The sequence below is a fragment of the Emydura macquarii genome, unplaced genomic scaffold (genome assembly GCF_026122565.2).
Source record: "Emydura macquarii macquarii isolate MOO-44397 ecotype Brisbane River unplaced genomic scaffold, CSIRO-AGI_Emac_v2 contig_369, whole genome shotgun sequence".
NCBI lineage: Eukaryota > Metazoa > Chordata > Testudines > Chelidae > Emydura > Emydura macquarii.
Window position 1 is genome coordinate 6,217,400 of NW_027130506.1, and position 13,557 is coordinate 6,230,956.

General features: G+C 39.6%; 1 protein-coding gene across 6 annotated transcripts in view; it reads right to left on the bottom strand.

Moving 5' to 3' along the window:
- MTSS1 (MTSS I-BAR domain containing 1) overlaps positions 1-13,557 on the bottom strand; it is a 164,924-nt gene that overhangs the window by 39,684 nt on the left and 111,683 nt on the right. For all 6 annotated transcript variants that reach the window (XM_067531314.1, XM_067531330.1, XM_067531306.1 and 3 more), the window contains exons 4-6: positions 5,527-5,611; positions 4,138-4,229; positions 1,834-1,908 (exon numbers count right to left, since the gene is read on the bottom strand). In XM_067531314.1, the coding sequence (XP_067387415.1) occupies positions 1,834-1,908; positions 4,138-4,229; positions 5,527-5,611 (252 nt within the window). The remainder of the gene's footprint in view (positions 1-1,833; positions 1,909-4,137; positions 4,230-5,526; positions 5,612-13,557) is intronic.

A 13,557-nucleotide genomic window follows, 5' to 3' on the forward strand; every position in this document is an offset into this window, starting at 1 on the left:
AGAATCCACGTCAGGATGAAGACACTAACGTAAAGGGCCTTTGTACCTCTCCATTCCCCCTTTTAATCCTTTCACAAAGTAAAACAGGACACCACATTGAGCTGATCTTCTCTTGGCTAGCTTCGGTTCTTTAAAAAAACAATTAAGGCAACGCACTCCACTGTATGCACTCCTCCTCATGGGGACAGGATAAGAGAACACATACAAGTCACGTTGCTTAATGCATTTCTGGAAGGTGCTCAGATACTACAGTGATAAGCATGGTATAAGAACCTGTATAGGACAGAACTGAACATAATGCCCTCTCTGCTGGAGAACGAAGCTAAGTGTTCCTTCTCTCCAGAGAGTCTCTGCAGCACTTAGTGCTCCTGCTGGCCTAGGAGAGAGCAAGGGGTAACCTGCTAGGTGTAACAAGGGGGAAATGCAGGTGGTAGAGAGGGGAATACCATACCCTAGTTTGATAAAATTAGGCTGAAATCAGCCAATTCCACAAACAAGGAGGAAACAAAGCAAAAACCACAGAAAGAACCTAAACAGAGGCTATATTTTGACATTGGACTTCCTCCAGAAGAACTCCTGATACAAAGACTGCTGGATCCAATGTGCTAACCCCCTATTTTGCAGCCTTTTGCTATTTCTTTTCTTTCCCCTCCACTCTTCCTTTATGTAGTTAGTCAAGCTTCAAGAGCAATTTATTTACTCTGAAATAATTTAGTCACATGATTATCCATTAGACTACTTGTTCATAAACTCTGTTAACTCAATGGTCAAAAAGGAAAGCTAGGGATGCGTAAACTGCCTTGGATAAAACATGAATTCCTCCGAATCTCTGAGGTGTGGAAAGTTAAGGAAACACCACATCCCACCACTCACTTTTCTTGAGTCCACACTTTCCAGTTTCAGCCAGGATCAGAAGCATAAGTTCCCACATGGAAATCGTCCAAAGCATATTTCCAGCCCAGCTGATATTGGAGAGCAAAGGACCAGGAAATAACAAAAGGCTCTTCCTGCAAGTTTTCCAGTCCAGTTTTGCAAGCATGTGGAGGTTGTAATAAGAATCTGAAACTTACAGGTTTGTGAATTTGACTTCTCTGACACTCTCTAACTTGAGGCAGGTACAAATTTAAAATCACGCACTGACCAGTCACCAATGGGAAAAAAATAAACCACCATGAAAGCCACAGCTTCTGCTATTCAACAATTAATGGATTATGAGAGAAAGAGCTTGGTAATAGCTCCCTGTTGGAGAGGAGGGAACATTTGTGCTGCTCTTCTTTACCTCCTCTTTAGCTTTTCACTATTGCTAAGTGCACTCTCTGACAGCAACCAATACCAGCTTCCTACAGCTGTCATTTTATGAATCTTGTAACAAATAATGGGAGGTTTAGGAGATTATAGGTTGTAAAAGATGGAGGTGGAAAAGGAGAAACAGCATAATTTCCTGCTATAACTACTTCAGAATATTTGCATAATGGCTTTTTTATACTATTCCGAAGCTTTCAGGAAATTTTGCCTGTATAACACTGCAAAAGTCATACTACTCTATCAGTTTCTTAACATGAAAAAGACTACACAAAAGTTCCATTTTAAAAAAACTCCCTATATGCTCATCCATTTTGTACACAGAGATTTTCAGGCACTTTAAGGCATTTTAAAACAGCAGCTTTATGATTCTACTAGAACACCATTACAGATGAGGTGTATGAAGGTGCACAACAGATGTGACACTATATAGAATGTTGGCTTTTCCACAGAACATCCTATAGTTATGCAATCTTTGCCAATGAACCCTTCACAAAAGTACCTCAATGGTAAAAGTATGGAGAAAGTTACCTTTCTTTGCTTTCTTCTGCAGCTTCAGCGTGTCTGATGACTTCTTTTTTATCTCTTGGCGGGCTTTTTTGTATTCTAAAAAACACAGTCTTTATATCAACACATTTGATATCTGATTCAGTCTTTGTTTTACAAAAAAAAAGGCTACGTTTTGAGACACTATAACTGTTCCCTAGACTAGAAATTTTAGCACAGAGATATATTCACTTTTGATCAAAGCAGCTTAAAAATTAGACTGGCATTGCGTAGTGTCTGTAGCTTTGGTTTAACAGAGCATTTTAACGTGAAATAGTGCTCAAGGGATATATCTGCACGCAATAAAAAACCTGTGGCACTGAATCTCAGTGCCCAAGTCAGCTGACTCGGACTCGTGGAGCTTGGGCTGTGGGGCTAAAAATTGCAGTGTAGATGTTTGGGCTCAAGCTGGAGACCTTCCCAACTCACAGGGTCTCAGAGCCCGGGTCCCAGCCCAAGCCCAAATGTCTATCGTGCAATTTTATAGCCCAACAGCCTGCACCCAGTCAGCCTGCGTCAGCTGACATGAGCGAACTGCTTCTGTGCCATAAGTCTTTTATCGCAGTGTAGACGTACCCACAATGGACATTTTAACCAAATAAACTAGGTCTTTACAGAAATATCAGTGGAGAACACAAAGCTAAATGAGAGAACTAGCTTGATTCTTGACTTATCCACTAACAGCAATGGAACACAGAAGGATTTTGACAGGCCTCAGAACATTTGTGTTCAAAAATTAGTATCTACTCTTGGTAAGACAGAAAAGACACTATATTTACTACCCCCTTTGAAAATCAGGGAAGAGATGTCACATCTAGAGGTAGGCAAAACTTTTTTTTTTTTTTGCGTTTCCTCCTTCTCCCCCCACAATGCAACTTCTGGTCGATTTTGGCAAATTTTTTTGGTCCCAAGTATGCATCTGTTTTAACAGCAATACCACCTTGCTCTTATATAGTGTTTTCCATCAATAGCTCTCAAAGGGCTTTATAGTGGAGGTCGGTATCATTATCCCAATTTTACAGATGGGGAAACTGAGACAGAAAAAGGAAGTGACTTGCTCAACATCGCCCAGCAGACCAGTGGCAGAGCCAGTAATTGAACCCAGGTCTCCTCTGCCCCAGTCTAGTGCTCTGTCCATTAGGCCACACTGAGTCCCAGCCTCCACTCTTTGGAGAACCCCACATTTAGGATCTCTGCAACTCTTTCCTGCCCAGTGTGTGTCTCTGCTTAAATCTCCCCCAGACACCTCTGTGGTTGCAAGGGTGAAGGGCAGGGTGAAAATTCTTTCAGCGACTGATGCTTCTATTAGGCCACAACATCAGCTGGGTGTTAAGAGGCACTTCTTCCTACAAGGACTGCTCTGCCTCCACAGCAGTCTTAATTGCTCCCAGTGCAACAAGTATGGTGAACTGCACAGCCATGCAGGAAACCCTGATCTGAATGCTCACGGCACTGTCAGGTCAGCAAGCATGATTTTGCTTTGTTCCACAGACCCAAGGACTTAAATTTTGAAGGCAAAAAGCAAAACAGAAACAAGTTCAAATGGCTATGTCAGAGGTCAACTGTCCCCAAAGTGATGCCTCATAGGTCTGAAGTGTTTTTCTGCCAGCAGCCACCAGCTCCTGCTGTGCGAAACTGCCTCCCTCTTCCCCCTGCTGCGCATTTCCACCAGAGAGATCACCCCTCGACAGAACAGCCCTGCCACTCTTGCTCTGCCGAGTGGGAAGCTGGCTTGTCCTGCCCTCTAACAGATGGCTTTCCAAGTTCTCTGAATATTCATCTCTTATATCCAATGGGATATAAAACAAAAAACACCGAATGCTTTACAAGACCACCCAATATCTGGAGGGTGGTCTGGCTGAAGCTTGCCTTACTCTTACAAATAGCCTGCATATCCCATGACTGTTGAGTGGTGGGTGACATGTCCCGAGCAGCGTGCATGACAAGGCATCACACAGCAAGAGACTGCTGAGAAAAATGCCATGCCAGACTTAAATTTACAAGAGAAGATTCACCTAAGTTTAGTAATATGCTGAAAACATTGCTTTACAGAGTTCATTTGAACCCTTCAGCACCTAGCCTCAAATTTAAGCCTGTAAAGTTTGAAGAATTAGCTAACTATATTTGCTATGTAGTTTTAAAATTGGAAGAGAGGATAATTAGTATAGATACTTAAGCAAATTTAATATGGTTTCCCGAATACCCAGTAAAAGGAGAAGAGCCATGTTAGGAAGATATCCTTTGTTAACCTTGTCCTATTATACTACAGTGTTCTTCCTCTATAACTACCTTTTGCATGGTCTTTATCCAGTTGATTGGCCACTTTCTTCCACTCTTCCATCTGTTCTTGAAGTGGGTTTATCAGACAGTCAATTAAAGCACTAATTTTGTTGAAAAAACACAAAGAGCAATCAAATCCTGCAGATGCCCTTATTTCTATATCCAGAGCCAAGGTCAATATTGGAGTATTTCATTCTACTGCAACAGTTAATAGTGCCATGGAATGCAAATATCCAAACCTTAGTGTGTCTAGAGTACCTGCTACACAATAAAATGGTTAAATAGTTGTTATGATGTGACCCAAATTCCTCTGGTTGGATGAAAGCCAAAGATGGGACAATTAAAAAACCCACATAAGAGGGTAACCAGAATTAATGTGCAGAAGTTCTGGAACAGCACGGAATAGAATATCAACCAGAAGAGTGACCTGAAACAAGGCCAATATAAGCAATTAGACTTTTCATTTGTCATGTGCTTGCCGAAGTCAGTGCTTGCAAAACGCTTTAGATTGATGTCCTGGAGACTACGGGCTTCTATTTATCCAAAAAGATCGTACAAATACATAATGCACACACAGAGCACAAACAGCAGCAGTGCATGCTTCTCTATTCTGCCCTATGCATGTGCCCCAACCCTCACCAGTGGGGACCCTGGTGCTGGGGTAATTCAGTCTCCATGCCCAGTGAACTACTGGCATCTTTGCTGAGAGTTCCAGTTGTGGTTGTGGATTTATGTAGGCCAAAGAAACGGCAAGTCATTATTTCTTTTTACCACTGGCAAAGTATGCATTTCATTTCTATGATAAATGAACTAAGCATATCTTTCTTCATGACACACAAGAAGATTGTGTTATTCTCCCCCATCCCACTATTTCTACTTTCTGTAGAAATCTACTGAGAGGAGTTGCAGCGGAGGAGTTTAGTTCAAGTCAGTTTGCTCCCAAACTTTCTTGGCTGCAGGTTATTTGGGTTCTCATGCATTTGAGAAGACGGAACAAAGTATTTGCTTTTGCTTTAACTCAGTGACGACACTTAAGCTTCTGAAATTTTAAGCCCAGTCCTCATCATCATGAATTGACTGCTCACTGCTGAGCTACAATAACTTTGATGACAGGAATTTCCAGCATTTAGAGCAGCTTGAGCTGGCAAGCCCAACTCTCAGAATGAGCAGCTAAATCCTTTTCTCTCTATTTCTATAAAGTCCAATTTGTCAGGAGAGAGAGAAAAGAAAGCTCTTCTCAGTGACTTTAAGTCAGAGGTCAGCTGGAAGCCAACACTGGTAAACAGCTTAATGTGCTCCTGAATGAAAGGGGCTGTGTAACAACTACATTTTGACTGCAGTCCATTCACCAATGAAAAGTGATTCCCAAGCTTTGGGCCAGGCTGTACAACTGCTCACCTTGAAAACTGCCTGAGTTTGGACTCTATACTTCTGTGTCTCATGCACATTCTCGTCAGGGCAGACCCAATTTCTCTGGTACCACCTGAAAACGAAATACAAGAGAGTTAAGGAACAGGGATCCCTGGGATGGGAATCTCTCACTGTGATGTAGATAGAAGCTGAATTAAATATCACATTGTAAAATTAAGTGTCATGTACTATTATAACAGCAGAACTACTAAGCAATATTCGACATTTAGGAAAAAAGATACATATTTCTGCTCACCAGGAGCCCAGAACTAGATTAACAAGACGACAAAATAGTTTTCTCTCTAGAGGCTTTAGTGTGGCACAAATACATACAGGATCAACATACTCTCAACATGTTACTTAGAAGGAATCCAAAGGGAGCCCAAAAGTTGGGAGATCAGAGCTGGATGTGTAGGAGGAAGAAGCAGGGTAAAGAGAGGAGAGAGAGAGAGTAGGGAACCGTAGCATAAACACTGATCAGGCCAGTGTCTAGTCTAGAGAGAGAGAATCCAAAATCTTGAAACAACATATCCAGGGCTTCTGACTAATTTCTTTTGATCACATTCTTCACAGCCAATATTGCAAAGGTTCTGATATTAAAAACACCCATTTCAGCACAGGTAACGCTTCCCCCAACCCAATCCTGTATATAAAACACATCTATAGTTATAGACCGTGCATCTATCACTTCACAAATATTGCCAGAAGATGGCGCTGTTTATTTGCGCTACACACCCATTCATTCATTTCAGTGCCTACAAAAGATAGCCTCTCTTGATAGCAAATGATTCATTTTCAGGACTTTTTCTCCCAAAAGTATTTTACTTTTAAAGCAAAAATTTCCTTGCTCTATAATTTAATTAAACACAATAATCTTGGCCTTTTCAGTGTTCGGTTTTGTTTTGACAGCCATATGGCCCTAACTATATGTAAACCAAGCTATGGCATCTCAGACACAATACAAACTTCTACATAAAGTCCTACAAATTCGTTAAAATATTCACCAGGGTTGTGTGAAATACATTTTGAGATTTTAAAATGGTTATGGGTAAGGTTTTCATTGTGATTGTGATATTGATCTGATTTGGCAATATACTGTGAAAATTCTGTGAGTTTTGCTAAAAACTACACTGTTTAAGGGAAAAGTTTATTTTTGAGTGAAAAGTTCAGTGTGGTCAATATTTCATTTTCAAAATCAATTTTTACATTTTTAAAAAGTAGCCAAAAAAGTCATGTTTTTATGTTAAAATTATTTCAGGAAAATTCTTCACACAAAGCAAAATTTTGGGCCCACCTTATGACCCAGAAGTAAACTGCAAATATTTTGCACAAAGTGCCATGGATTTTATTTTTCTGGCTCCTATTATGGCAGAGGCCTTTTGTTTACCCTTTTGAACATGTTCAGAGTTGAACTCCTTTATAGAATTAATTTAATAATGAATATACACAGTAGTTTAAAGTTTTACTAACATTTATAAGTTAAGGTGCTGTAGTATAACTAACAATTTTGCAAATACGAGTGAACGAAATATGCAGACCTGAATGGGTCTTTCCAGTGGAGGCAGATCTGTCTTCTCATTAACACTGCAGTTCATTCAAAAGCTGTGACTACACGTATAGACTGGTACCAAAAAGCATTGTGAAAATTTCAGACCCCCTCATTTCCCACAGTGAAGAACTATTTCTGCTACTTAAGGCATCTTTCTTGCTCCATAATCTCAGTATGGTCTTATTCTCCTTTCCCCCTAAAAGAGAACTACCAGGTCACTAAAAAACAAGAAAAGAACAGGACTTCTTGTCCTAATGGAGCAGAACTTCTGCTGGAGATTTCAAGGAAGGTCTCTTGAGAAATGAGTGCTAAAACTTTCTCCATTGTCATTAGCAGAGCAACTTATCAGTCAAGAAACAGTGGAACGTTGCATTAAGCAAGAACTGAAACTTGAACAGGAATGCAAGTATTCTAGGGTTTCTATAGGTTAATATTTATATTTCCCTAACCCTATACCTTGAGAAGAGGAAGAGCCATGTAAGTACAGTAAGTGGGAAATAAAATGGGGAATAAGGGTCAGCTAAAATAAATAAGGGAACAAATAAAAACTGCCAGGTAGCACTATTATAACCTAAGTAGCAGTAACAAACAAATATAAATATGCATTTTCAACACACAAGGATGGTGTATATATGGTTAATACAAATGTCAACACAACAAGGTTATATGAAACAAGGTCTACATATTATTTCTGCTTATTTATAACAAAGCACATTCGCAGATTTTCAAAGTATTTACTATTAACTGCAACAAGCTCTTTCAGAGGTCTGACAAAAATAGGGTTTTTCCAGAAAGCTACATTGATTTTGGGGTGGCGGAACTTTTTATTTTTTTTAAACTACATCCTCACATCTTTTGAATTTCCATGTCCTTTGGAAGTATTTATAGAACCATAGTATATATTTGAAAGCTTTTTTTTAAAAAATACTGCAAACATTGGGTGTAAATTTCAATCTATGAATGAAAATTATTCTAAAAAGTTGAAAAGGAAAGTGAGGAGAACATCCACATTTTTGTATGCCTGTTAGAAAATAAAGTCTAGAACTTATAGAAGACGAAGAAAAATGGGTAGAGTCAACGGTGACAAGGAGAAGCAGCATTAGCACATGAAATTAACTGTCGCTGAATATTAAAGAGAAGGGAATGGGAGAAATTGTCAATGGTTAGCGAGGCTTAGTTTGTTAAAATCTTGCTGCGTAGTGGGTAGGGCATCTGATAATATGATACCGTATAATGCCAGCTAGCTCATCTTATTTTTCTCTCTTCTTCACAATGTTGAATTCACCAGGCAATTTCTCATTGTAAGTGATAAATGTGAAAGCTGCTGATCTTAATCAGTACTGCAAAAGAGTGGTTAATGTTTAAGTCATTTCCAAACAGCACGCAAATATATCTGACTCAGCTTGTCTAAAACCAAAGCAAGTGTTAGGAAATAAGTGACGGCCAAAAGTTGCTAAGTAACAAAAGAGGAAGGATTCATGCTCATCTAATAAAGCTCGATGAACTGGTTTCTTCAGAACCTTCAAGATCAAATGTGCTACTCAATGAAAATGTCTGCATAAATGGCAGAGCAGAGGGACACTAATGAGTCTGATGATCCTAGAAGCAAGACATTCGCAGTGCCACAGTCTGCATCAAAATATAGCTGCAATGCCTATGTAAGTACCAAATCCAGATCTTCCAGCAGCTCATCATCATCATCATCTTCATTCAAGGGCAACAATGCTATGGGGCCATTTAAAAACAAAAAACACTTGCGTACAGCAACTCGCCATAAACAATTACAGTGCTGTTTGATTCAGAGACCATAGTGATCTTTGTTCTATTCGTCAAAGCCTTCTCATTTGCAGGCTGCTGCCATCTCGCAACACAGCAGGCAGCTAATAGACTCACAGTCAATCACTCTTTAGAGGGGTGCAGGTGGCAGGCATGCTCCGAAAAGCTGTTCTGCATGAGCAGGCTTCTGTCGCAGTAAAAAAAACAAACAAAAAACAAAACAAAACAAGCTTGGGGTTCATTCACAGCATACTGTGACAATAAAGTCACTCTGCATTTCAAATTCCCATTTCAAATTAAAGCTGATGTTGAAATATAATTAAGTGTATGAGAGAATTGCTGGAAGAGACAATTGGATTTTTAATCTGGACGTGCGTTTGATCAGAAGAGCCAGAAAACCATGTAAATATGTCTGTAAATACCTATCAAGGTGAGAGGGCATGCTGGGATTACAGGATATCTCCTAGAGATAAAGAGATGCTGAAGCAGAAACAACTGCACTGATATCTGTTGAGTGTCTCATCTCTGAAGATGACAAACACAATGATACTGGAGGGGTCCCGGGAGCCCCTTGATAAAATTCTAGCATCAGACCGAAGGGAAAGTTTGGTTGATATTCCTGTCTCTGTATCACCCACCCCCTTCTCCATCTATCACTAACATATCCATGCCACGGATTACTTATACCCAGGACTCTGAAAAACACCCTGAAGAGCAAATGTTTTCCCACTGGAATGGACCCGATTGTACCACACTACAGGTATTTTAAACCAAAAAAAAAAAAAAAAATTCCCAAGGGTAGGAAAAAACCCAGGTCCCTAGCAGGTCTTCAGCCCCTCTTCATATTACACCATTTATAGCCTTCTTCCAAAACTCACGATCACACGCCAAGGTGTGGGGCAAATTAATCTTTGTCTGTCTGTCTACAGAGCAAAGAAAAACTGACTTGGGCTCGCGGGGCTCAGGCTGCAGGGTTGTTTCACTGCTGTATGTAGGCTTCTGGGCTCGGGCTGGAGCCCAAACTATGGGACCCTTCCACCCCGCAGGGTCCTAGAGCCTAGGCTCCCACCCAAGCCCAGAAATTTATGCAGCAATGAAACAGCCCCACAGTCTGAGCCTACTGACACAGGCCAGCCCCAAGTTTTCCTGTGCTGCGTAGACATACCCTTTGAGGTCTGCCGATATTTGGTTCGTGTACTGAGCCTTTGATCTCTCCTGTGGTTGTCTTCCATCCAACGTCACTTCAAGCATCACCCTACCAATATAATTCTTCGGTCTCTGTTGAATATGCCCTTGTCAACATAGCCTAGGCTCCCTCAACTTGTTTTCAATTGAAGCAACCCACACTAGGTCCTTTACAATCTCGCTCGGTTTTCTATCACGGCGTGTCCAACCACTTAACCATCTCTACATCTTCACTTCTGTGGTGATGATCATCCTGATTTCCGTTCCTGTGGATGGTCAAGTCTCTGTTCTGTATGTTAAGATGGGTCGAATTTCCAGGAACTGAACTGTGTGTGTGTGGAGGGGGGGTGGGGGGGGTCGCTGGCCTGGGCCACTCCAGAAGAGTGGCACTGAAATACTTGCAGTTGGGAGGGCTACTATTGGTCAATCCCAGCACCAAGCTGAAGCAGGTCTCTTCAAGTCATAGGGTCTTAGTAGAGTTGAAATTTCTGAATCTTCAGAATTGCTGAGGTGTGGTGTTGTTTTGGTTGATTTGTTTTTTAGTTTGGTGTTTTTTACAGCTAGCTTTAATTTTCAGCTTCCACCAGAGGGCCATCACAGATGGGAAAGCAGTATCATACTTTGGTTCAGCATTATAGTAACTTATTGTCCTGCCCATAGAATGAGATGTTCACAGACCACTAGCTATTTGGTTTGTTACAGAATTCTGAAAGTTGACATGGCAATAGTATTTTAGCTATTAACGAATCCACCAGGCAAAACCTCAGCATTATACTTGGAAGTTTAGCCAAACAACATGAATGGGATGTGTGAGGAAGTTTATGTATTAAATATGCAATACAATCAGTGCAATCTACTGCTTAGGAGCACAAAGCAAGAACATTAAGATCTAGATGAGAAAGTAGTTTCATATTTAAAATAAAAGTTTTAATGCAAGTATGCATGGCCCCTGAAAAGTGAAATCTACCTATAGTCAAGCATAGGCAGGTACAGTGCAAACTTTCCAGCACTAACTCATACACTTTCCCCAACCGTGACCTGGAGGTACCCACCTCTAAAAAGGTGAGATGATAGCTTAATCTCCGTGCCTGTTCACTTCTTACCCACCAAAATTCTCTATGAGTGACCAGTTGCAAAGTGAAAACCTTTTCACTGAAGAACAGAATGCTGTCAATTTGTTTCCCAGAAGCAAACAAAGAGCACCATCTTTCAGCTGCTACTAGTGCTGTCAATGAATCGCAGTTAGTGCATACAATTAACGCAAAACAAATTAACTAGATTAATAAAAGTAGTCACAATTAATCACAGTTTTAATCGCACTGTTAAATAATAGAATACCAGTTTAAATTTACTATAATTTTGGATGTTTTACTACATTTTCAAATATACTGATTTCAATTACAACACAGAATACAAAGTGTACAAGCGCTCAGTTTATATTATTTTTTTTTTACAAATATTTGCACTGTAAAAAAGATAAATAAAAGAAATAGTATTTTTCAATTCACCTCATAAGTCCATTCAGTCTTACTTTTTCTTCAGTCAATCACTAAGACAAAAAAGTTTGTTCATATTTATGGGAGATAATGCTGCCTGCTTCTTATTTAAAATGTCACCTGAAAGTAAGAACAGGTATTCACATGGCACTAGAGTAGCCGGTGTTGCAAGATAGTTATGTGCCAGATATGTTAAACATTTGTATGCCCCTTCTTACTTCGACTTGTAGGTTTCTAAAGTTTCACATTGTTTTGTTACTGAGTGCAGTTATGTAAAAAATAGTAATTCTACATTTGTAAGTTGCATTTTCACATAAAGAGATTGCACTACAGTACTTGGATGAGGTGAACTGAAAAATACTATTTCTTTTATCTTTTTTTACAATGCAAATATTTATAATAAAAATAATAGCAAACAGTGATCACTGTACACTTTGTATTCTGGTTTGTAATTGAAATCAATATATTTGAAAATGTAGAAAAACATCCACAAATATTTATAATAAATGTAAATTGGTATTTTATTACTGTTTAACAATGTGATTAAAACTGCAATTAATCGCAATCACCTTTTTAATCTCGTGATTAATTGTGATTTTTTTTTAATCTTTTGATAGCCCTAACTGCTACCAAACCCAACTGGATAGACAGAGCTAGTGCATGGAGATGAAAGGCTTTGCATCACAATATTATGCACTCCCATGCATTTCTGTAACTCAGAAATATTTAAACTCCATTTTGTTTAAAAGTTGACTCTTTGAATAAAGTCCCAGCATCAAGCACACTTCTATGACACTTACTATCCCCTGAAGAGAAGGGATTATAATGGCTTATTTGGCAGTCTCCGAATAAAAAAGATGATTAAGTGTTAGAAGACCTGGGTTCCACTCCCTGCTCTATGACTCCTTGGCCAAGTTACCTAACTACTATGTCTTTCCATCTATAAAATGTGGGTAATATTTATGTACCTTACAGGGGCATTACAATGATTCATTAATATCTGTAAAGCTCTTTGACATCATCTAAAGTAATATCCTACAACTGGAGACTGGCATTACCACTATACAATGGAACCTCTCATCAGTATTACAAATAAATACTCCTGTCAAAGTCCATCAAATTAAAAAAACGGGGTAAAAAAAAAATCAAAGATTCTGTGTTCTCATAAATAAAATGCATTATTCAGAACCCACACACGTGTCCCCCCAACCAAGCCTAAGATGACCAAAAACCTCTTTATTATAAACTAATTAAATGAAATGCTGCATAATACTACTACAAGGAGGCCACTGTAAAGGCTTAAATGGTTCTATTTCCGTGCCCATTTGTTATTCAACACCACAGAGGAATAAAAAGGAGTAGGGCTGGGGGAGGGGAGAGGTTAAATTGCTTTATTAGAATCATTCTGTTCTACTTAATGATCATGTATCAATGAAATGGTTATTTGATGAAACATGCAGCTGTATAACTACAAGGCCTTCTGTATACTCAAAGCAGTTGGCTACAATCAGCCTCTTATCTCGTCTATCCTTTAACTTCATTGTTGAGCAGTCTACAGAAGGTTAGCATGACAACTGTCTTTCAGGAAGTGACTTTAAGACTCCACTTAAGTGATTCCTTTTTATCCTCCAGGGCAAAGTCCAATTATGTCAGACACCCAAAAGGGAAGGGAAACTATGAAAAGTGGACATAATATTTTGCAATTTCAAAGTTATTAAGAGATGCTTCCATCTCAGAGCATAGATTAAATAAGCCGCTGACTATAGGCTCGATTATTAAATGAATTAAACACCAAGGCTGTGACAAGCTGGCAAGCAGTAGGAATTCTAAGCTTGTGGCCAACGCACAACCTTTATTCAAACTCTTAAGAGTAGGCAGTTTTCATTACGGGTTACAAGCCGTAAAAGCCCTGATCCTGCAAGCTATTCATGTGGTGGGCGCGGGGGCGCCTGTGCCGACATGCAGCCCCACAAAAGTAAAGGATGGATGGATCAGTGCCACAGAGACTGGCTC